The sequence below is a fragment of the Pelobates fuscus genome, chromosome 5 (genome assembly GCF_036172605.1).
Source record: "Pelobates fuscus isolate aPelFus1 chromosome 5, aPelFus1.pri, whole genome shotgun sequence".
Lineage (NCBI taxonomy): Eukaryota > Metazoa > Chordata > Amphibia > Anura > Pelobatidae > Pelobates > Pelobates fuscus.
Genome location: NC_086321.1, coordinates 87,548,692 through 87,572,531, shown reverse-complemented (window position 1 = coordinate 87,572,531; position 23,840 = coordinate 87,548,692). Strand labels below are relative to the sequence as shown.

The window sequence follows — 23,840 nt, the reverse complement described above, 5'->3', positions numbered from 1 at the left end:
ATTAGATATTTTTTCATTTCTATTATAATGCACAAACATTTTTATTTTTTTAAATAGCATGTGAATATGTAGGTGAAGTTGCATATCAATACATGTTGGGAGTTTCAATACTCTGTGTGAATTTGAAGAAAGCCAGAAAAACAACACAAACTCCAAGGCACTATTACAGCCGAGTGCAGGTTTTAAATCTGGCTGGCTGGGAGCAATAGTCCTTCGAACTATACTCTTGCTAAGTACCTAGGTCACTGTGGCAATTAGGGAATATAAATAGAATATATTTTCGTGAAGAAACATTTTTGGTGAATTGGTTGTGGCATTTCTTAACATACATATAAATAAGTGACCCTTAAACGAAAATCTAAATAAAAATGTGGACTATTGCAATCATGGGCGTCGGGGGGGGGGGCGGGGTCATAATTGTAATGACATCCATGGTTGGTCCCGTTTTGACAGTTTCCTGAAGGGGCATAGTTATTATCACATAAAGCCAGAGTGAATAGCGTTTTCACAACTATGCTGTCAGGAATACATGTTTGTATTCCTGACACTATAGTGTGTGTTTCTTTAATCAAATTAAAGGAACATTCTGGTCATCAAAACAACTTCATCTAAATGAAAATGCTATGATGCCAGGTAGCCCCTGGGTGCTTTCTTTCCTTTAAGGGGTTAAACTGCTCTCAAATGGTTTAACCCTAAAGACTTCCTCCAGCTCCAGATCTCCAGGTCGCTCAATGGTATTTGGCTTCTGAAACGGAGTGTCAGGAAGTGCAGATTGACGTGTCGCTGATTGGCTAGAGCGGTCAGCTGACTCTCTAAGCCAATCTCTAGTTCCCGGTTTATAAAAATGTTTTACTTTTTTATGAATGGAGTGCTACTGATTGGCTTAGAGTGCCAGCTGACCGCTCTAGCCAATCATCGACACCCCTACCCAGCGGCACTCTGTGCTTCCTGAGACTCAGTAAATAAAAGTGAACACATTAACACTGATATTTTTTTCTACCTGGGGAGATGAGAAGGTCCAGAGTTTCCATGCCAGGCCCAGGTACCAAAGCCTTATGGTGTGGTGTCCAGAATGAAGTGGAGGAATCACTTCACTTGTCCTTCCTGCTCCAATCTCCTTTACTTCTCCTTCATTTGACACAGTCTTCTTTTTCTTCTGACACTGTCTTCTTTCCTCCTTGGCTCCTTCTGCTACTTTACCTTTCTGCGGCTTTCTGCTTCTTTTGCGCCCTTCTGCTTCTTTCTCTTTCTTAACCCTATCTGCTCCTTGCAGACCCTTTCTGCTCTTTCTCCTACTTTACATTTGTGCTCCTTCTATCCCTTCCTGCTCCTGCTGCCCCTTTCTGCTCCTTGCAGACAATTTCTGCTAATTTCTGCTCCTTCTCCTACTTTACCTTCTAGCTCCTTGATGATCCTTCCTGTAGGCTTAGGCTGCCCTCCGACCCCTTGCCCCATGCCTCACTTAGCTCATCTGTAGGCTGTCTCTGGAGGCTAGGAGTTGCATGCTGCACTTTGTGCTGCTCCCCTGCAGATTCAATCAGGAGAGAGAAGCAGGGATAAGATGTAGCTTTCTATTCCTGCATCTCTCCACACACAGCGCCACATACTGGCCATCACCAGTATTGCAGTGTATCCAAAATCTGAAAGAAAAATATCAGCTTTCTGATTATTTCTGCTCCTTTACCGTTATGCTCCTTGCTGCCCCTTCCTACTCATTTATGCTCCTTCTCCTACTTTACCTTCCTGCTCATTGCTGTTCCTTTCTGCTCATTCTCCTACTTTACCATTGTGCTTATTCTGTCTCTTCCTGCTCCTGCTGACCCTTTTTGCTCCTTGCAGACGCTTTCTGCTCCTTGCTGACCCTTCCTGCTAATTTCAATTCCTTTCTGCTCATGCTCCTACTGTACCTTTGCGCTCCTTCTGCCCCTTCCAACTCCTTGCTGCCCCTTTCTGCTCGTTCTCTTACTTTACCTTTGTGCTCCTTCTGATTCATTCTGCTCCTTTACCTTTGTGCTCGTTCTGTCCCTTCCTGCCCCTTCCTTCTCCTTGCAGACCCTTCCTGCTCATTTCTGTTCCTTCTCCTTTCTGCTTCTTGATGTCCATTCCTGCTCATTTCTGTTCCTTCTCCTTTCTGGTCCTTCTCCTATTTTACCTTTGTGCTCCTGATTCTTTCTGCTCCTTTACCTTTGTGCTCCTTCTGTCCCTTCCTGCTTCTTGCTGACCCTTCCTACTCTTTCTCCTACTTTACCTTCCTGCTCATTGCTGACCCTTCCTGTAGGCTACCCCCCACTCCCTCCCCCTGTGTATTCTAAATCTGAAAGAAAAATATCAGCACAAGCTGAAAAATCCAGGAGGGGCCTTACCACCCTGCGGACTCCCATGATTGCAATATATGCAATGTCAATCTACAGTTGCTATGGCCAGTAAGGTTTTGTCATGTATAAATAGGGGCATAAATTCTCGGGATGAAAATATAATTTTGCCTCTTTATAAATCGCTGGTAAGACCACACCTTGAATATACTGTGCAATTTTGGGCGCCTGTTCTAAAGAACGATATCATGGCACTAGAAAAAGTGCAGAGATGAGCTACAAAATTGATAAAAGGAATGGAGCATTTTAGTTATGAAGAAAGGTTAAAAAATGTAATCTGTTTAGTTTGGAAAAACGGCGCCTGAGAGGGGATATGATAACATTATACAAATATATTCGGGGGCCAGTACAAACCTTTATCTGGAAATCTATTCATAAACAGGGCTATACATAGGACACATGGTCACACATTTAGGCTGGAAGAAAGGAGATTTCATCTAAGTCAAAGAAAAGTTGTTTTTACAGTTAGAGCAATAAGGATATGGAATCCTCTGCCTGAAGAGGTGGTTTTGTCAGAGTCTATACAGATGTTTAAACTGCAATTGGATAAATACTTGCAAAAACATAACATACAGGGATATAATTTCTAATTAGTTGGGTAATAGCTGCTTGATGCAAGGAGACATCTGACTGCTATTTTGGGGTCAAGAAGGAATTTTTTCCTAGTTTTTGTTGCAAAATTGGAAGCTCTTCAGACTGGGTTTTTTGCCTTCTTTTGGATCAACAGCAAAAACATATGTGAGGAAGGCTGAACTTGATGGACGCAAGTCTCTTTTCAGCTATGTAACTATATAGTGGTTTCATATATACAGTATTATGCTATGAAATTTTATAGACAACAAGCTTACTACCTATCTTTATCAAGTCCAAAGCAGTACTGAAATGTTCAATGTATGAGTGCTAGCAACATCATATGAATTAATTTCCCATGAAAATGTAAAAAATGATTGATATGTTGTGTATAGTACCGCTTGTAAAAAGGGTGTTCGTGTTTTATTGCAGGCTTTTAACTGTATTACTGCAACAGTCAACACTAAGTGAGATTAACCATCAGGACAATGAGGTGAGTGATTGCTTTACAGTGTTCAGGCTTGGGGAAATCTTTCTGGAAATATTGTAAAAGGGAAATGTATAGACTTACCAGCTATTTTAGTTTTGACAACTATAATTTTTATATTTAATGCATAAATCTGTCATTCAGATAGTTTAAAAAAAAAGCATTTGAAAACACTGTTTTAAGTGGCAGTGGTTAAATTCATTGCGAAATAAATTGTTTTGTTTGTTTGTTTGTTTGGTTTAAAGTCTTATATAAAACAGCTAATGATAGAAATGAACTTTGGATGAAAATACACTGGGGTGACTAAGCATGTGATTAATCAGCAGTGAGGATTAAAAGAACACTTTAACATTAAAATAATGCTTGTAAAATGAATTTGATGCCTTCGATGAAAAACACCACTAGAGGCTTCTAGGGCTGTCAGTTTAAAAGATATATATATAAACATTGTACTTTTTGGACCTAAATTACTTTATTAAAGGACACTATAGGCACCCATACCACTACAGATAATTGAAGTGGTCTGGGTGCAGTGTCCCAGGTCCCTTAACCCTACAATGGTAATTATTGCAGTTTTTGATAAACTGCAATAATTACCTCGCAGGGTTAACTACACCTCTAGTGGTTGTCTACCAGACAGCCACTAGAGGGACTCCCGGGTCGTTAGGTGACTTTTGCTAGCCTAACTGACGCTGGACATCCTCACTCTATGCATGAGGACATCTAGTGTCACCCAAAACCTAATGCAAGCTCTGGGATCAGGTTTTTAACCCATTCTGCACCATGGGGGGAGGGGCATGATGGAGCACTATAGATGATGTAGTTTTGGTGCTTTGGTGGCCATGCAATTAACAATGGTTATGATAGCAGTTTGTTTTAAAACAGCCTTACAAACCAAACTACACAGTTTAGAAGCAAAAATAATTTAAGGACCCTGGAGGAAAAACATCATTACATGACGAATGCTGGCTAACACTCTAAGACACAGCTGTTATTACACTTAATTTAATTAACTCTTCTATCAGCATTCCACTTGACTAATGTATAGCATTTTTGTTAAAGTACGTGTATTGTTTTGTAATATCTTGCTTCCCCTGCTTTCCTATGAGGTTTAAACAGGGGAATGGATAGACCATGGAGACTGTTTGTATCCAAGGATTCTGTAGGACAAGCATTTCAAACTCGCGGCCCACGGGCCACATGAGGCCCACAATGAATATTTTTGCAGCCCGGCGGGCCGCGAGTTTGCCATGCTTACTAAAGCAGAGTGGGCATTTGATCGCCCCACATTGCAGGTGCCTACTCTGCCAAAATGACCCGGCTGGAGAGGAGAGGTCCATGGCGCATGCCCTATGTAGTGATGCCGGGTGCCGTAATATGACGTAAATCTGGCTCCCGGCATCACTAAACTGCACACGTGAGGGAGCAGGAAGACTGATCTCCCGAGAGAAGATCAGGGAGAGGCCCCACACCAGCTCTCAAAGGTAGGGAGCAAAAAATAAAATGATGTAAGTTTGTGCAAGAATGTGTAAATGTGTGTGTGTGTGTGTCTGTCTGTCAGTGTGTGTCTGTCTGTCAGTCAGTGTGTATGGGTGTGTCTGTCAGAGAGTGTGTCACAGAAGCAGATGAACACAGACAACACTCCAGGATCAAGAAGGTAAATTTATTTCTGGATACACCACCTCATAAAGTGCAAAGTACAACGTTTCGGCTCAACAGAGCCTTAATCATGCATGAATAAAGCTCTGTTGAGTCGAAACGTTGCACTTTGCACTTTATGAGGTGGTGTATCCAGAAATAAATTTACTTTCTTGATCCTGGAGTGTTGCCTGTGTTCTTCTGCTTCGGTGAATCTACTGGTGTATTCAGCGTTGTCCACCTTCTGCACGGAGCACCTCCACGACAGAAGGCCAGAGCTTTCAGGCGGAACCTGTGTACAGGGTTTCTTGTTTCTGTCAGAGAGTGTGTGTCTGTCAGTGTGTGTGTGTGTGTGTGTCTGTCAGTGTGTGTTGGTCAGTGTTGCGATGGCCGCGGCTGGACAGTGGAGGACCTGGAAGTGCACGTAGGCACGCAACCCCACGTCACATTCTGACGTGACGTCACCATGCTCCACCTTCACAGGTTTTCAAGGAGTACCAGGAGGATCCGTTTGGCACAGGATGCGGACAGAGCCATTGGGGATGTACCAGAGGCTGGTCTCAGGAGTCGCATACTGGTTCATAAGGGATTCACAATAGTGAAATAATTTTGTTCCTCACTGATATTATTTGTGACAATAGCAATCAATGAATGACTGCTTATTTACATGGGAGAGGAGGGATACAACGCAAAGTAAAATGTACAGACCTCACGACTTATAAAATATATTTAACATGAATTTATGTGTACTTAGCAATTTTTATTTTTTAAAAACATTTTTTTTGGGAGCTGTAGTTTATGTTTGGTGAAGGGTAAAACCAACACCTTGACCCCTTAACCCCTTAACCCCTTAAGGACACATGACATGTGTGACATGTCATGATTCCCTTTTATTCCAGTAGTTTGGTCCTTTAAGGGGTTAAAATGTACATTTTTGGTACAATTATGCGTTTGGAAATAAAAAATGTAATTTATATATTACATTATAATCATGGGCTGCTTATATGTTTTATGATCAATCCTTCATGAGGGAAAAACAAAGTTTATAATTAGACTAATAAAGTATACAGTGGGAGGATTAGGATGAAGCCAATTCCCTTCATACTAATTACTTTCCTATGCTCTGCTTCATTAGCTAAGTCTGTACATGAATGGAGTGAGTGTATTCATATAGTCTTTGATTCCTTATAAAATTTTAGTATTGGCTTTTACATGTATGTTGTGATTTTCATGGTAGGGAATGACCTCTCTTCACTGGGCCGCATTCCATAACCGACCGCAGCATGCACAAAGTTTGCTTCAAAAGGGCGCTGACCCAACTCTGGTGGACAAAGACTTTAAGGCAGCTCTTCACTGGGCTGTTCAGGTACAGTACATTACAGGTTTATTTAAATTTTATAAAATATTTAATCCTCTTCACTCTTGGTGTGAGGAGTAGGTAAGGTCATATAGGTTTATAATGATTTAATTTAGAGCAGTGGTCTTCAACCCGTGGTCCGTGGACCCAGTGGTGTATTTTGGATTTGTGCTGCCCTAGGCATGACTAAATTCGGGCACCCCTAAAATCTAAATTTGCCCCCCCCCCCCCCCCAATTTGTGTTAAGGCCATTTTTTTGACTGACAGACACATGCCCTCATTGATACATGCACTGATATACACTCACTGACAGATACAGTCATTGGCATACACTGTTTACCCAACACACACTTTCACTGACAGACACACACTGACACACCCACTCACTGACAGGCACACACTCTCAGATACACATACAATGATATACACACACTGACACACACTCACTCTCACTCACAGACACACACTGACAGCTACACTCACTCACGCACTCACTCACAGTAAGGTGGACAGCCCCAGAACACGAGGCATTTGTCTGGGAGCTTGGGTGGCATTTTTTGGCGCCCCCACCTGAAAGTGCCGCCCTAGGCAAATGCCTTGTTTGCCTTGTGGTAAATACATCCCTGCGTGGACCGGCGCCAATCCGCAAGAATTTATTGCGGGTTCACCCGGGGTGAGCCGACCCTGCTGTCTGCCTTTCTCTGGCCGGTGGGGAGATCAAAGATCTCCCTTACCGGTCTCCTACCAATTTATTAAGGAAGAAGGAGGGAGGTCGGACTAGAGGAGCTGCAGGCTGAAGTGCACGAGCCACCACTGGACCACCAGGGATTGTGATATGTCCCCTCCTTCCAGGCCAGAGGTAAAAAGGGGGCATAAGGCTTTTCCCCCTTTCTAAGTAAATAATATACATGTTCTCCCTTATCACCTCCCTTATCATACCTTGCAGCCTCCACACATACCCTGCACCCCTTTACACACACAGCACCCCTCGCACACATACTTGCACCCCCTCACACACACAGCACCCCTCACACATACCGTGCACCCCCTCACACATATACCGTGCACCACCTGACACACCCTGCATCCCTCATACACACACACCCCTCACAGGGGAATGCATAGACCATGGAAACTGTTTGTATCCAAGGATTCTGTAGGACATTCTACTTTAGAATGGATATTTAAGGAATAGATTATTATGATAACAAAGGCCATCACTGGTTCATAAGGGATTCACAATAGTGAAATAATTTTGTTCCTCACTGATATTATTTGTGACAATAGCAATCAATGAATGACTGCTTATTTACATGGGAGAGGAGGGATGCAACACAAAGTAAAATGTACAGACCGCGCGACTTGTAAAATATACTTAACATGAATTTATGTGTACTTAGCAATTTAGATTTTTTTTATTTTTTTATTTTTTTGGAGTTGGAGATAATTTTATGTTGGGGAAGGGTAAAATCGACACCTTAAAATATAAATTGTCGGTACAATTATGCGTTTGGATATAAAATGTAATTTATATATATGATATTATATTCATGGGCTGTTCTGAGAGACTGGGCGGGCGGGTGCAAGCCGGCAGTACCCCTGCGACCGGGTACCACCGTCACCATTTGCAGCCCCAGCCCGCACGACAAACCACCAGGGCCGCCGTCCAAGGGGTCCATCGGGTGGCCCATGCTGTCTGGGCCACCCGATGGATGTGGATTGTAAGGGGGCCCCGTCAGCGCTCGGCGCTTTAACAGCGGGACCGAGCCCCCTGTGATTACATCACAGAGCTGGGAGGAAGTGACTGCACGTCACTCCTCCCAGCTAACACACAGGCCGCGCGGGAAGAAGGAGGAGGGAGTCAGAGTGGGAACTCTGACTCCCATCCACCTGAGCCACCACTGGACCCCAGGGAATGTCACCCTCCTGCACCTAAAAGGTAGGAAACCGGAGGGTGACTAAAATATTTTGTGTATGTCTTGTGTTTGTGTCTTTGTATGTCTTGTGTGTGTCTGTCTGTATGTGTGTGTATGTGTCTTTGTATGTGTGTGTGTCTTATGTATGTGTCTTTGTATGTGTGTCTTGTGTCTGTCTGTATGTGTGTATGTGTCTATGTCTGTCTGTATGTGTGTGTCTTTGTGTGAGTGTCTGTATGTATGTGTGCCTGTCTGTTTGCATGTATGTGTCTTGTGTGTGTCTGTATGTGTGCGTGTGTGTGTCTGTATTTATGTGTGCCTGTATGTTTGTATGTATGTGTCGTGTGTGTGTGTGTGTGTGTGTCTGTATGTGTGCCTGTCTGTGTGTCTGTATGTATGTATGTGTGCCTGTCTGTTTGTATGTATGTGTCTTTGTATGTGTGTCTTGTGTGTGTGTCTGTATGTGTGTATGTGTGTCTTGTGTGTGTGTCTGTATGTGTGCCTGTCTGTGTGTCTGTATGTATGTATGTATGTGTGCCTGTCTGTTTGTATATGTGTGTCTTTGTATGTGTGTCTTGTGTGTGTGTCTGTATGTGTGTATGTGTGTGTCTTGTGTGTGTGTCTGTATGTGTGCCTGTCTGTGTGTCTGTATGTATGTATGTATGTGTGCCTGTCTGTTTGTATATGTGTGTCTTTGTATGTGTGTCTTGTGTGTGTGTGTGTGTGTGTGTGTGTATGTGTGTACGTGTGTCTTTTGTGTGTGTCTGTATGTGTGCCTGTCTGTTATAGTGGGCTATAGTAAGTGGGCTACCTAGCTCAGCCTTCCTACTGGGCATTGCTATAAGGAAGGTTAAAAAATAGAAAAAAGGAAAAAAAAGGTGGGGAGGGGAATTGAGGAGGGAGAGGAGATGAGCTGATGCACATGCTGATGCACAGATGAGAAATCATAATATGCACAAACAGAGAAGTCATCTGAATATCACCGAAAGAGGAGACCTTCATTGTTCCTTACGAAAATCGAACCAGATATTAAATATTTAGTCTCGCAGCAACAACCTCAAGCATCTAATTAATCACTAGTAAAGGTAATTTCAATTTACTTTATTGTTTTCTCATTAAACTTTATAAAGTTAAAAACATTATAAACATGCAAGTAGAAATAAAAAGATAAATGTACGCGGAACCGGGGTAGATGCGCGGACGGACCCGGGCCCCCCGTAGTACGGAACTCCCACTAACAACCCCACCCCTACCTATCCTTTCCTTTACCTTTCCTCCTCCCACACCCCCCCTAACACAACCACTAATCAGGAGCAGAGAGGCACACCACTGTGGAAAACAGACGACACTCTGCCAACACTCAACCATCACAACGCTCACAAGAGAAAAAGGATACACAAACACGGACATCTGCCCACTCAACAGGCTCAACGGCACACCACAAGCCACACATTACATATGGCTGTAACCCATAACACACTGAACACGGAAAAGTCAATGCCATAAATGCAGCCACAACACTACTGATCACACTCAACACCACCCACACACCAATACACCTCACCTTACCTAAAATGAAGACGACAACCATACCCCAATTAGAACCAACGATAAGACACAACCGACAAGACAGAATAGGACCACACCCTACCGGGGTTGACGCAGCTCCAAATATACATGGGAGAGACCTTAGGCCCAAAACATAGGCAAATGCATGAAACCAGCCCAGTGAAAAGGTGACAAACTGCATAACACCTACGGAAGTGGACAGAGGTCACATGGGACCCTACATGCAGAGGCCTCATGCTAAAACAATCAGAGAGATACACAAGCCTCCCATGGGAATATCACGAGAACGCATGTCACACAAACGAATGCTCATGATCTTGCTATGTCGGTGACCTGCGTGCCCCACCTGATATACCCTACTGTAATATGTTTCTACTGTCAAAATCTTCAATAAAAACAGATTTACAAAAAAAAACAAAAAAAAGATAAATGTACATACATTTATATTTTTTAAAACACCCTCCTTTCTAAAAAATATTCCACACTTGCGTGAAAACTGGTGAGCGGTAAGGAAATTTTTCCATCAAGAAAGATGCATTAGTGGGCGGTAGGTAGAAAAAGGTTGACTACCACTGAATTAGACTAATAAAGTATTGTGATGGACCCCCTGGAACTCCGACCGAGTGCCTCCGTCAATCAATAATATAATAATATAATCCTAGTGCTCACCGAGGAATTCCAGCACTCCACAAGACACCATAAGCATTGCAGACCAGACTTCCAGCGATGCAGCTGCGCCGGGGTCTCACCGTCCTTCACCCACCCTGGAACCGGGATCCAGCTTCCAGTGGGCAGACCTCTCCTACTCCCAGACAGCGTAGCAGGAATAGCTCTTATAAGAGCTAGTGATTATAATTCCTGGGGAGTATAGTGATATAGCCATCCCCAGGATAAATACAGCTGTTTCCCCCACACATGAGATGAGACCCTATGTTGATGGTAAGCAGGAACAGAATTTTAATGAAGGCACACTGGCCTTTTATGCAAGCTTTCCAACAAGGGTGGCACCCAGGTAGACCTTGTTTGGCGCAGGGACACAAAGTGAATAAACCAATAAAAACAGAGTCATACAGTGACCCACTCCCATACACAAACAATAGAATCCCTCCTCTATGCTTGGGAGATAATTGAATCAGGAACTGTACTAATCTAACCCAATTATCTCCAAGCACAGAAAAACATACAATTTTATGAAACCCCAAAAACTATCTTTAAAACACATAAAACCCCCTGATATCCCCGATCTGGGTAAACAACATATCCATAAATCACCTAGATTCATTCAGGGGTTCAGGAATTTCCTGGAAGTCATAGTTTTGACCGACCGTGCACATGATCCTATGCCCAAAACAGTTCCAGGGAAATCAGTGCTAACAGTCGGTCAAGTTCGGTAGTCTTTTACAGGTTTCCTTGCAGGGCCCATAGTCTGTGGGCAGGAGGCTGGCAAGCAGGCCCCTCCAAGTACAAGTGTCGAGGTTACTTTTGCCACAGGTATATAGTGGGAGGGTGTGTGTGTGAGGGGTGCAGTGTTTGTGTGTGTGTGTGAGGGGATGCGGGTGCAGGTGCAGTTGTCCTGTCCCCTTAGCCAAAAAACTGCCCCAAAGCATATTGTTTCCACCTCCATGTTTGACGGTGGGGATGATATTCTTGGGGTCATAGGTAGCATTCCTCCTCCTCCAAACACAGCGAATTGAGTTAATGCCAAGGAGCTCGGTTTTGGTCTCATCTGACCACAACACTATCACCCAGTTCTCCTCTGAATCATTCAGATGTTCATTTGCAAACTTCAGATGGGCCTGTACATGTGCTTTCCTGAGCAGGGGGAGCTTGCGGGCGCTGCAGGATTTCAATCCGTAGTGTGTTACCAATTGTTTTCTTGGTGACTATGGTCCCAACTGCCTTGATATCATTAACAAGATCCTCTCATGTAGTTCTGGGCTGATTGCTCACCGTTTTCATGTTCATTGAACCTTTAACAAGATCCTCTCATGTAGTTCTGGGCTGATTGCTCACCGTTTTCATGTTCATTGAAACTCCACGAGGTGAGATCTTGCATGGAGCACCAGACCAAGGGAGGCTAAAAGTTATTTTGTGTTTCTTCCATTTACGAATAATGGCAACAACTGTTGTCACCTTCTCACCAAGCTGCTTGGCGATGGTCTTGTAGCGCATTCCAATCTTGTTCCTGACATCCTTTGACAGTTCTTTGGTCTTGGCCATGGTGGAGAGTTTGGAATCTGATTGATTGCGTCTGTGGACAGGTGTATTTTATACATGTAACAAGCTGAGATTATGAGCACTCCTTTTAACCCCTTAGTGACCAGACCGCTTCTCAATTTTATTACCGTTTGGGACCAGGGCTGTTTTTAAATTTCTGCGGTGTTTGTGTTTAGCTGTAATTTTCCTCTTACTCATTTAGTGTACCCACACATATTAAATACTGTTTTTCTTGCCATTAAATTATATTTTTAAACATACCCCATTTGCAATACCTTGGGTTGTCTTCTTTTGCAAATGGTATTCCATCATGGGTGTAATTCTCATTCTTTGGCTACCATATGCTCTCAAAGGCAACATAACCAATCTGGCAAATTTCAATGTAAAAGAACAGAAAATCAAGCCTTATATTTGACTCTGTAACTTTCAAAAACACTATAAAACCTGTACATGGGGGGTACTGTTGTTCTCGAGAGACTTCTCTGAACACAAAGTGCAGTATGTATGTGAAAAATGCAAAAATCTTCACTTTCAATAACAATATCATCGCTGTGATATGTTTTGAAACACTAATATTTGTGTTCAGCAAAGTCTCCCGAGTAAAACAGTATCCCCCATGTACAGGTTTTAGGGTGTCTTGGAAAGTTACAGGGTTAAATATAGTGCTAGCAAAGTAAATTCTCTGGACTTTCGGTCTGGGTTGTCAGGCAGGTCCCCCAAATTGCAATTAATAAAATTACTTAATTATGTAAAAATCTTACATAAATATGCACGTAGAATTTAAATATATATATATATATACATATTTATATATTTGAAGTCTACGTGTATATTTATGAAATTATTTATGTAATTATGTATATGGACATATGTATATTTCGTATGATTTTTATTTATTTATATATACATAGATATATATAACTTCATTCTAAGTGTATTTTGATATAAATATATATATATATATATTCATATCAAAATACACTTAGAATAAAATTACATATATATATTATTTCTTATTTATATTAATTCTTATTTATTTTTAATGAATTCTTATTTATTTTTTATAAAATATATATACTATATATATCTATATATATATAGTTATCATATATATTATATTATATCTAAGTGTATTTTTATATTAATATATGTATATATTAATAAAAAATACACTTAGTATGATGTTATATATAAAATATATATATATATATTTTTTTATTATTATTATTATTTTTTTTTTATTTACTAACTTTATTTTTTAATTTAAAACTTTTTTTTACCAGCAGGAGTACTGCCCGTCAGTTCAGATGCCCTGCAGGCAATACTATGGATGCCTACTGTGGCCATGTAACCTCTCTTTCAGAGCTAGCACATGGCCCATGGGGTCCTATTTAGCTGAGGGGGGACTGTCTGGGCTGTCAGACAGTCCCCCAGTGGAGCAGAAGACCGATCGGGTAAGTAATTAGGATTATCTCGGATGTACTGGGTAATTTATTTTACTGAGCGCCTTGACCCCTCGAGGCACTCAGCACGCAGGCAGAGCATCGGAAACCTGCCTGATGGCTTCTGATGCTCTGCCTCACTGCCGGGCGCCACTTGGTGCAACTCGGAAGTGATCGCTCCAGGGGAGCGATCGCCCGGCAGTGAAGGGGGCTACTGCAGGATGCCTCGACATCGAGGCATCGCTGCAATACCCTTAGAGCGGCTGGAAGCAATTGCTTCCAGCGCTCATATTTACCGCAGACGTACAGGGTACATCAGCTGTCATTAACGAACGTTTTTTGTCTGACATACGCTGTATATCCGTGGTACTAAGGGGTTAAGAGAGTGCTCCCAATCTCAGCTCGTTACCTGTATAAAAGTCACCTGGGAGCCAGAAATCTTGCTGATTGATAGGGGATGAAATACTTATTTCACTTATTGACATGCAAATAAATTTATAACTTTTTTGACATGCGTTTTTCTGGATTTTTTGTTTTGTTTTGTTATAATACACCTACCATTCAAATTATAGACTGATAATTTCTTTGTCAGTGGACAAACATTCAAAATCAGTAGGGGATCAAATACTTTTTTCCCTCACTGTATATACATAATACTACAGATCAATTTTTTTCTCCATTTTGGTTTGTCTGAATAAGTTTTTTGCTACCAAAATTCTGCCCACCAAAACAAACGTATGGCAAAATGTCAGGCATCCCAAAAAAATTCTACTTACACTGCAGCCATATTCTACTTAAACAAACTGATTTTGTATTTGTGTGAACATATGTGACTTCCATGAATTTTAGCTTATTTACTATCCAGTGTGTGCATATTTATCCTTCCACATATGTCCATCTGTTTAGTTACACCGTGCTCTGCCCATCCTCAGAGGAGTTAATTGGAGGATGTTTGACCTGAGGGAGTGAAATATTGTTTTAGCATATGTTTTATTTAACCATGCGTTTTTTCTCAAAGGGTTGGTGAAAACATAAATAGTAAGAAACATATGTCATTTATGAATATATACATATATATATATATATATATATATATATATATATATATATATATATATATATATATATATATATATATATATATATATATATATATATAAAGAGAAAAAGCCTTGCACTCCAACTCACATAAATATGGACCCGGTGCTTGATTGCACTGAATAGATGCAGACGAAGAAAAATCAGCACTCCCAGGATTTATCCAAAGTGAAATGTTATTTCTTTATTCCAACAGTCAACATTTCAGTTCCACTGGGGAACTTTCATCAGGACAGAATACAAATACAAATAAAATCAATCGAGTTAAATAAGAGTAGTAATCAATTTTACTCACAGCTCAGGTGTGCAAGGAATCAATCAACCTATCCTCCGAGCTTCTGGGCGGGTGCAGGGCGGTTCAATAATGCTAAACGCGCGCTCAGTTTACTTCCTGATTGCCCGCGTCCTCCATCGCCATGGAGACGTCGAGCGCATGCGCGATTGCAAATAGAATCATCCTCTGCTTCCTGAATGCCCGCGTCCTCCATCACCATGGAGACGTCGGGCGCATGCGTGATTACAAATAGAATCGTCCTCTGCACCCTATCCCTCGCACGGAGGCAGGAGAGAGCACAAAATCATAAATTACACATTAATGAGCTCCCTCTAACAGGGAGAACATAAGCAAATCCTCCTCAATAGATAAATAACAAACTCTGTAAGCCAGTGTCAGGGTACCTGAAGCCTCTACCTCCGAAAGAAGTAGAGACTTAGTAGTTTACTCCTCCAGCAGGTCGGCTTCCTCCATCCCTCGCGGCTCTCCTAGACACTCTCACGCCGGCCGCGAGGGATCCGTCTCATTTTATGACGTCACGCACGCTGCCCGACGTCATGACGTCAGTCCGGACCGATCTGTCACTCAAGTGACTGGAAGCCACTCAGGACTCGTCGGAGGCGGGTATACTCACTGTAACCAGGGTATTTAAACCTGTTTCTCCCATTCACTCATTGCCCTGTCGTGGTTCTAGCCTGTCTAGTCACACAGTGCTCTGGCGATTTCAGTTATTCCTTTGGTTCCGACCCGGCTAGTTTGACTTACTCTGTTTCCCTCTGGTATCCTTGACCCGGCTTGTCCCTCGCTCACCTGTCCTCTCGTTCCCTCGACCTCGGCTTGTTTCTGACCATTCTCTTTACTCTCCGTACGTTAGTCCGGCCATTCTAAGGTCCGGTATACGTACCCTGTCCTGTTTGTACTTTGCGTGTTGGATCCCTGTCCCGATCCTGACATTACGACAGGGCCAATGGATCCTGCAGGTACAAACAGTCAGGTTGGTCCCTCTGATTCCAGGTTTGACGCCATGGAACACAGAATGGACCAGATGGCACTAGCACTACAGGCGCTATTATCTCGTGCCAATAACCCACCTGAGGAGATCCGTACTACTTCCATCTCTCCTGTAAGTTCTGGTCTAGAGGTAGCCACTGTAGGTGCCTTTTCCCGTATTACCCCACCTGTACGTTATGGTGGTTCACCGGAGAAGTGTCGTGGTTTTTTGAACCAGATTAGTATCCTACAACCACAGATAGGGCGAAAGTTGGATTTATTATCACCCTACTCATTGAGAAAGCTCTGAGATGGGCCAACCCACTATGGGAGAATGATAACCCATTGGTATATAATTATAATGCCTTTGTAGCTGCATTTAGAAGAACTTTTGACCCTCCTGGTAGGAAGGTTAATGCAGCCAGATTACTGTTGCGCCTGAGACAGGAGAACCGAACACTTGTGGATTATGCACTAGAGTTCAGGTCTCTGGCGGCAGAAGTCAAGTGGAATGAGCAGGCTTATATAGATGTATTTTTGAACGGGCTATCAGATATTATCCTTGATGAGGTTGCTACTAGGGAGCTTCCTGAGAATTTATAGGACTTAATTTCGTTCATTTCTCGTATTGATGAGCGTTTAAGAGAGAGACAGAATACTAGAGAGAGGAACTTCAGACCTGTCTTTAAATTAGCCCCTACATTTCAAAGTCCTGATTCCAATACCTCACTGTATCCTGAACCTATGCAGATAGGCAATACTCGCCTCTCTGAAGAGGAGAGGCAGTACAGGAGAAGGGAGGGTTTATGTATGTATTGTGGAGCCAGAGGTCATTTGCGTCTGAATTGTCCTACTCGCTCGGGAAACGCCCGCACCTAAGTTTCTCTAGAGGACAGGCCTTGGGTGTTTGTATTTTGTCCTCTACGCATAATTATAAAGATCACAGGCTTCTGCTACCAATTTCTTTAACGTGGGAGAAGGGAATGCTAAAGACCATGGCCTTGATAGATTCCGGAGCTGCTGAGAATTTTATCGACCAAGTCTTTGCTACTAAACACACTATCCCATCCCAGTTAAGGGATACACCCTTGGCCGTTGAGGCCATAGATGGTAGACCTTTACTTGAGCCTGTTATCTCTCGTGAGACTATACCCATTAACTTAACTATTGGTATCTTACACGAGGAGAACTTATCACTTATGCTCATTTCATCTCCTTCTGTTCCCATAGTCCTGGGCTACCCATGGTTAAAGAGACATAACCCTATTATCGATTGGGAATTAGGGGAGATAATCTCATGGGGCCAGGGTTGTCAGGAGAGGTGTTTACGCAGGGTGTCTCCATTGGCTATGATTAAAACACCAGATAGTTCTACCCAGTCTACAGGGAGACAGATACCTCCTCTGTACATAGACTTGAAAGCAGTGTTCGATAAGAAGAACGCTGATACACTACCCCCACACAGGACCTTTGATTGTAAAATTAATCTTTTGCCCGGCACCATGCCCCCCAGGGGTAATGTATATCCTCTATCCATTAAAGAGAATTCTGTTTTAGAGGAATATATTCAGGAGAATTTAGACAAGGGATTCATTAGGAGATCCTCTTCTCCCGCCGGGGCTGGATTTTTTTTTGTTAAAAAGAAGGATGGCTCACTCAGACCATGTATTGATTACCGAGGTTTGAATAAAATAACCATTAGGAATGCCTATCCGATCCCCTTGATTACCGAGCTCTTTGATCGGCTAAAAGGTTCTAAGATTTTCACCAAGTTGGACCTCAGAGGGTCATATAACTTGGTGAGAATTCAACAAGGTCACGAGTGGAAGACGGCGTTTAATACCCGCTACGGGCATTATGAGTACACGGTCATGCCTTTTGGCCTTTGTAACGCACCGGCAGTATTCCAGGATCTAATTAACAAAGTTCTTAGGGAATTTCAACAGGATTGTGTTATTGTATACCTGGATGACATTCTCATACACTCTAGAGAGATTGAGACCCACCATAGACAAGTCAGAAAGGTATTACACAAACTTCTACAACACGGCTTATACTGCAAATTGGAGAAATGCAGCTTTGACCAGACCCAGATAGATTTTCTTGGATACGTGATTTCTGGGGAAGGCTTTAAGATGGATCCTGACAAACTCCAGTCTATTCTTGATTGGCCATTGCCTAAGGGACTCAAGGCTATCCAGAGGTTTATTGGGTTCTCCAATTATTATAGGCGCTTCATTAAGGGTTACTCTTCTATTATTGCACCTATTACCAATATGACCAAACAAGGGGCTGATACTAAGACTTGGTCTACTGAAGCTCTCGTTGCTTTCAAAAATCTCAAAGAACTTTTTGCTTCTGCTTCAATATTAGTCCATCCTGATACATCCTTGCCGTTCCTACTTGAGGTCGATGCCTCTGAGACAGGAGTAGGTGCCGTTCTCTCACAAAGGTTGGGGGTGGATAAACCGTTACATCCTTGTGGTTTTTTTTCCAAGAAACTTTCTGGGCCTGAGAGCAGATATGACATCGGAGACAGGGAATTGTTAGCAGTCATTAAAGCCTTGAAAGAGTGGAGACATCTATTGGAGGGCACCTTACATCCGGTTACTATTTTGACAGACCACAAGAACTTGTCCTATATTGGGGAGGCTAAGCGTTTGTCCTCTAGGCAAGCTCGTTGGTCCTTATTCCTGACTCATTTCAATTATGTACTTACTTACAGACCTGGCTCTAAGAACTCTAAGGCCGATGCTTTGTCTCGACAATATGAACCTTTCACTGTATCTGAACCGATTCTTTCTTCTATAGTTCCTAAATGCAAGATTGTTGCTAATACGAATCTCAGGATTCATTCCCCGTTACTGGCCGAGATCATTAAGCTGCAACATCTAGCACCTAAACAGACTCCTGAGGGTCGACATTTCGTTCCTCCTACTCTTCAACTGGAGCTGTTGCAATGTTTCCATAACAGCAAGATGGCGGGACATCCTGGTATCCGCAAGACGTATGCTTTGATTTCTAAAGACTTCTGGTGGCCTGCTTTACGTAAAGATACTAAAGATTTCATTGCTGCGTGTGAAGTGTGTACTAAGACCAAACAACCTCATACGCTCCCAAGTGGATTCCTGCATCCCTTAGAGGTACCAGAGAAACCATGGTCTTGTTTGGCCATGGACTTTATTGTCGATCTACCTATCTCTAAAAAACAGACTGTTATCCTCACCGTGGTTGACAGATTCACCAAGATGGCCCACTTCATTCCCTTGCCTAAACTTCCATCCTCCCAAGAGTTGGCAGAGATATTCGCGAGGGAGATTTTTCGCTTACGTGGGATACCTTCCCAAATCGTATCTGACAGAGGGTCCCAATTTGTTTCCCGTTTTTGGAGATCCTTTTGTTCTCAACTAGGTATTAAATTAAATTTCTCTTCTGCCTATCATCCCCAGTCTAACGGAGCTGCTGAACGTACTAACCAAAAGATTGAGCAATATCTACGTTGTTTTGTTTCCGAACACCAGGACTATTGGGTCGGTTTGATTCCTTGGGCGGAGTTTGCGCACAACAATCTCGTTTGTGACTCTACTCATTCAAGCCCCTTCTTCATGAACTATGGCTTTCATCCATCTATTCTTCCCTCGGTTTCTCCTTCCCAAGGTGTACCGTCGGTTGATGTACATGTTGCCAATTTGAGGAAGTTGTGGGATCAGACTCGACAAATTCTTCTACACAATTCTATGCTGGTTAAGAAACACGCCGATAAACGTAGAAGGGCGGCTCCGATTTTCGTTCCAGGCAATAGAGTATGGTTAAGCACTAGGAATATTCGGCTTAAAGTTCCTTCCATGAAATTCGCTCCTCGATATATTGGCCCTTACAGGATCTTGACTCGAATTAACCCAGTGGCGTATCGTCTAGCTCTCCCAGCTGCCTTACGCATCCCTAACTCCTTTCACGTTTCATTGTTGAAACCCCTAGTTTGTAACAGATTCTCCTCCACGATCGCCCCTCCTCGCTCTGTTCAGGTGGAGGGTCAGGAGGAGTATGAGGTTAACTCCATCATTGATTCTCGTATCTCTCGGGGGAGAGTACAATATTTGGTCGACTGGAAGGGATATGGTCCTGAGGAGAGAAGTTGGGTACCACAAGAGGATGTTCATGCTCCTCGCCTTCGCAGGGCGTTTCACTCACGCTTTCCGTCTCGTCCCGGTTCCTTCCGCCCGGTGGGCATATCTGAGAGGGGGGGTAATGTCAGGGTACCTGAAGCCTCTACCTCCGAAAGAGGTAGCAGGTCCAGCAGGTCGGCTTCCTCCATCCCTCGCGGCTCTCCTAGACACTCTCACGCCGGCCGCGAGGGATCCGTCTCATTTTATGACGTCACGCACGCTGCCCGACGTCATGACGTCAGTCCGGACCGATCTGTCACTCAAGTGACTGGAAGCCACTCAGGACTCGTCGGAGGCGGGTATACTCACTGTAACCAGGGTATTTAAACCTGTTTCTCCCATTCACTCATTGCCCTGTCGTGGTTCTAGCCTGTCTAGTCACACAGTGCTCTGGCGATTTCAGTTATTCCTTTGGTTCCGACCCGGCTAGTTTGACTTACTCTGTTTCCCTCTGGTATCCTTGACCCGGCTTGTTCCTCGCTCACCTATCCTCTCGTTCCCTCGACCTCGGCTTGTTTCTGACCATTCTCTTTACTCTCCGTACGTTAGTCCGGCCATTCTAAGGTCCGGTATACGTACCCTGTCCTGTTTGTACTTTGCGTGTTGGATCCCTGTCCCGATCCTGACAGCCAGGTACACTAATAGACTTAGAGTGGCCATATAGAATACAGTGAACACATTTAAAGTGAAATACTGATAAATTCAGTGATCATCAAGATGCTAAAAGACATTAGTCTAGATATACATCTATATCATAAGATTATATGCAATCTTATGATATGATGCAGTATCACTCTTAATTATGACACAACCAGCACTTTCTTTTTCACTTTTTTACATTTTTGAATATATTTGTATATTTTTTTCACATATTTTGTAGACACAGTAATTTGTGTAGTGGGAAGCACTGCAATTGGTATGGTATCATAGTAGTGTCACACACTATATTGATCACTTCTACAGTGATCCTTCTTTCAGTAGTTGTAAATATTGTATATAGATTTTTTCATTATATGTATATCTAGACTAATGTCTTTTAGCATCTTGATGATCACTGAATTTATCAGTATTTCACTTTAAATGTGTTCACTTTATTCTATATGGCCACTCTAAGTCTATTAGTGTACCTGGCTTACAGAGTTTGTTATTTATCTATTGAGGAGGATTTGCTTATGTTCTCCCTGTTAGAGGGAGCTCATTAATGTGTAATTTATGATTTTGTGCTCTCTCCTGCCTCAGTGCGAGGGATAGGGTGCAGAGGACGATTCTATTTGTAATCACGCATGCGCCCGACGTCTCCATGGTGATGGAGGACGCGGGCATTCAGGAAGCAGAGGATGATTCTATTTGCAATCGCGCATGCGCTCGACGTCTCCATGGCGATGGAGGACGCGGGCAATCAGGAAGTAAACTGAGCGCGCGTTTAGCATTATTGAACCGCCCTGCACCCGCCCAGAAGCTCGGAGGATAGGTTGATTGATTCCTTGCACACCTGAGCTGTGAGTAAAATTGATTACTACTCTTATTTAACTCGATTGATTTTATTTGTATTTGTATTCTGTCCTGATGAAAGTTCCCCAGTGGAACTGAAATGTTGACTGTTGGAATAAAGAAATAACATTTCACTTTGGATAAATCCTGGGAGTGCTGATTTTTCTTCATCTGTATATATATATATATATATATATATATATATACATAAATTGGAGAACAAAATTACGGGTCGATAGGATATTTTCAACAATAGTCTGAAACATTCCTAAACATAGAACTGTTTTCTAGTACTATACACTTCTACAATATATGACACATATCGTATTAGTATATAAATATACTTTCTTCATTAAGTGTTTGTTCATGTTCAGTATTTGTGTGTTGCCAAACAATGAAGAGCTGTAAGCCTTGGGGTGTCAGACAAATCTTTAGATCATTCCCTTAATTGATCACATTTGGTACAGCTATATCGCCATGGACCCTTTTCTGGCGTGGGGTTGTGTTACTTCGGGATAAAGTGAGCTAGCATTTATGATCCCCTAATGATTAAATGTGGATGCTTCATTTTGCCAGAACATAGAAACATAGAATGTGACGGCAGATAAGAACCATTCGGCCCATCTAGTCTGCCCAGTTTTCTAAATACTTTCATTAGTCCCTGGCATTATCTTATAGTTAGGATAGCCTTTTGCCTATCCCACGCATGCTTAAACTCCTTTACTGTGTTAACCTCTACCACTTCAGATGGAAGGCTATTCCATGCATCCACTACCCTCTCAGTAAAGTAATACTTCCTGATATTATTTTTAAACCTTTGTCCCTCTAATTTTAGACTATGTCCTCTTGTTGTGGTAGTTTTTCTTCTTTTAAATATAGTCTCCTCCTTTACTTTGTTGATTCCCTTTATGTATTTAAATGTTTCTATCATATCCCCCCTGTCTCGTCTTTCCACCAAGCTATACATGTTAAGATCCTTTAACCTTTCCTGGTAAGTTTTATCCTGCAATCCATGAACCAGTTTAGTAGCCCTTCTTTGAACTCTCTCTAAGGTATCAATATCCTTCTGAAGATATGGTCTCCAGTACTGTGTACAGTACTCCAAGTGAGGTCTCACCAGTGTTCTGTACAATGGCATGAGCACTTCCCTCTTTCTACTGCTAATACCTCTCCCTATACAACCAAGCATTCTGCTAGCATTTCCTGCTGCTCTATTACATTGTCTGCCTACCTTTAAGTCCTCAGAAATAATCACCCCTAAATCCCTTTCCTCAGATGTTGAGGTTAGGACTCTATCAAATATTCTGTACTCTGCCCTTGGGTTTTTACGTCCAAGATGCATTATCTTGCACTTATCCACATTAAATGTCAGTTGCCACAACTCTGACCATTTTTCTAGTTTACCTAAATCATTTGCCATTTGGCTTATCCCTCCTGGAACATCAACCCTGTTACATATCTTAGTATCATCTGCAAAAAGACACACCTTACCATCAAGACCTTCTGCAATATCACTAATAAAAATATTAAAGAGAATGGGTCCAAGTACAGATCCCTGAGGTACCCCACTGGTGACAAGCCCAAGCTTTGAATATACTCCATTGACTACAACCCTCTGTTGCCTGTCACTCAGCCACTGCCTTACCCATTCAACAATATTGGAATCCAAACTCAAAGATTGCAGTTTATTGATAAGCCTTCTATGTGCAACAGTGTCAAAAGCCTTACTGAAATCTAGGTAAGCAATGTCTACTGCACCACCCTGATCTATAATTTTAGTTACCCAATCAAAAAAATCAATAAGATTAGTTTGGCATGATCTCCCTGAAGTAAACCCATGTTGTCTCTGATCTTGAAATCCATGTGTTTTTAGATGTTCAACAATCCTATCCTTTAACATGGTTTCCATCACTTTCCCCACTACTGAAGTAAGGCTTACTGGCCTATAGTTGCCCGACTCCTCCCTATTACCTTTCTTGTGAATGGGCACAACATTCGCTAACTTCCAATCTTCTGGGACTACTCCTGTTAACAATGATTGGTTAAATAAATCTGTTAATGGTTTTGCTAGTACACCACTAAGCTCTTTTAATAGCTTTGGGTGTATTCCATCAGGTCCCATTGACTTATTTAAACACAAAAAGAATTCAGCGCTAGTAATCACAAAATTAGTCAAGGTAGGCAGCAACCCAAATGAAGGAAAACCCCTCGGATCCTTCGGTGGATAGATACAAAAAGATATGGAAGGGCTGC

General features: G+C 42.4%; 1 protein-coding gene across 1 annotated transcript in view; it reads left to right on the top strand.

Annotated features, from left to right (window-relative positions):
* Positions 1-23,840, top strand: part of ANKRD55 (ankyrin repeat domain 55) — a 121,097-nt gene that overhangs the window by 70,238 nt on the left and 27,019 nt on the right. The window contains exons 5-6 of the mRNA XM_063456902.1: positions 3,375-3,435; positions 6,305-6,433. Coding sequence (XP_063312972.1) covers positions 3,375-3,435; positions 6,305-6,433 — 190 coding nt within the window. The remainder of the gene's footprint in view (positions 1-3,374; positions 3,436-6,304; positions 6,434-23,840) is intronic.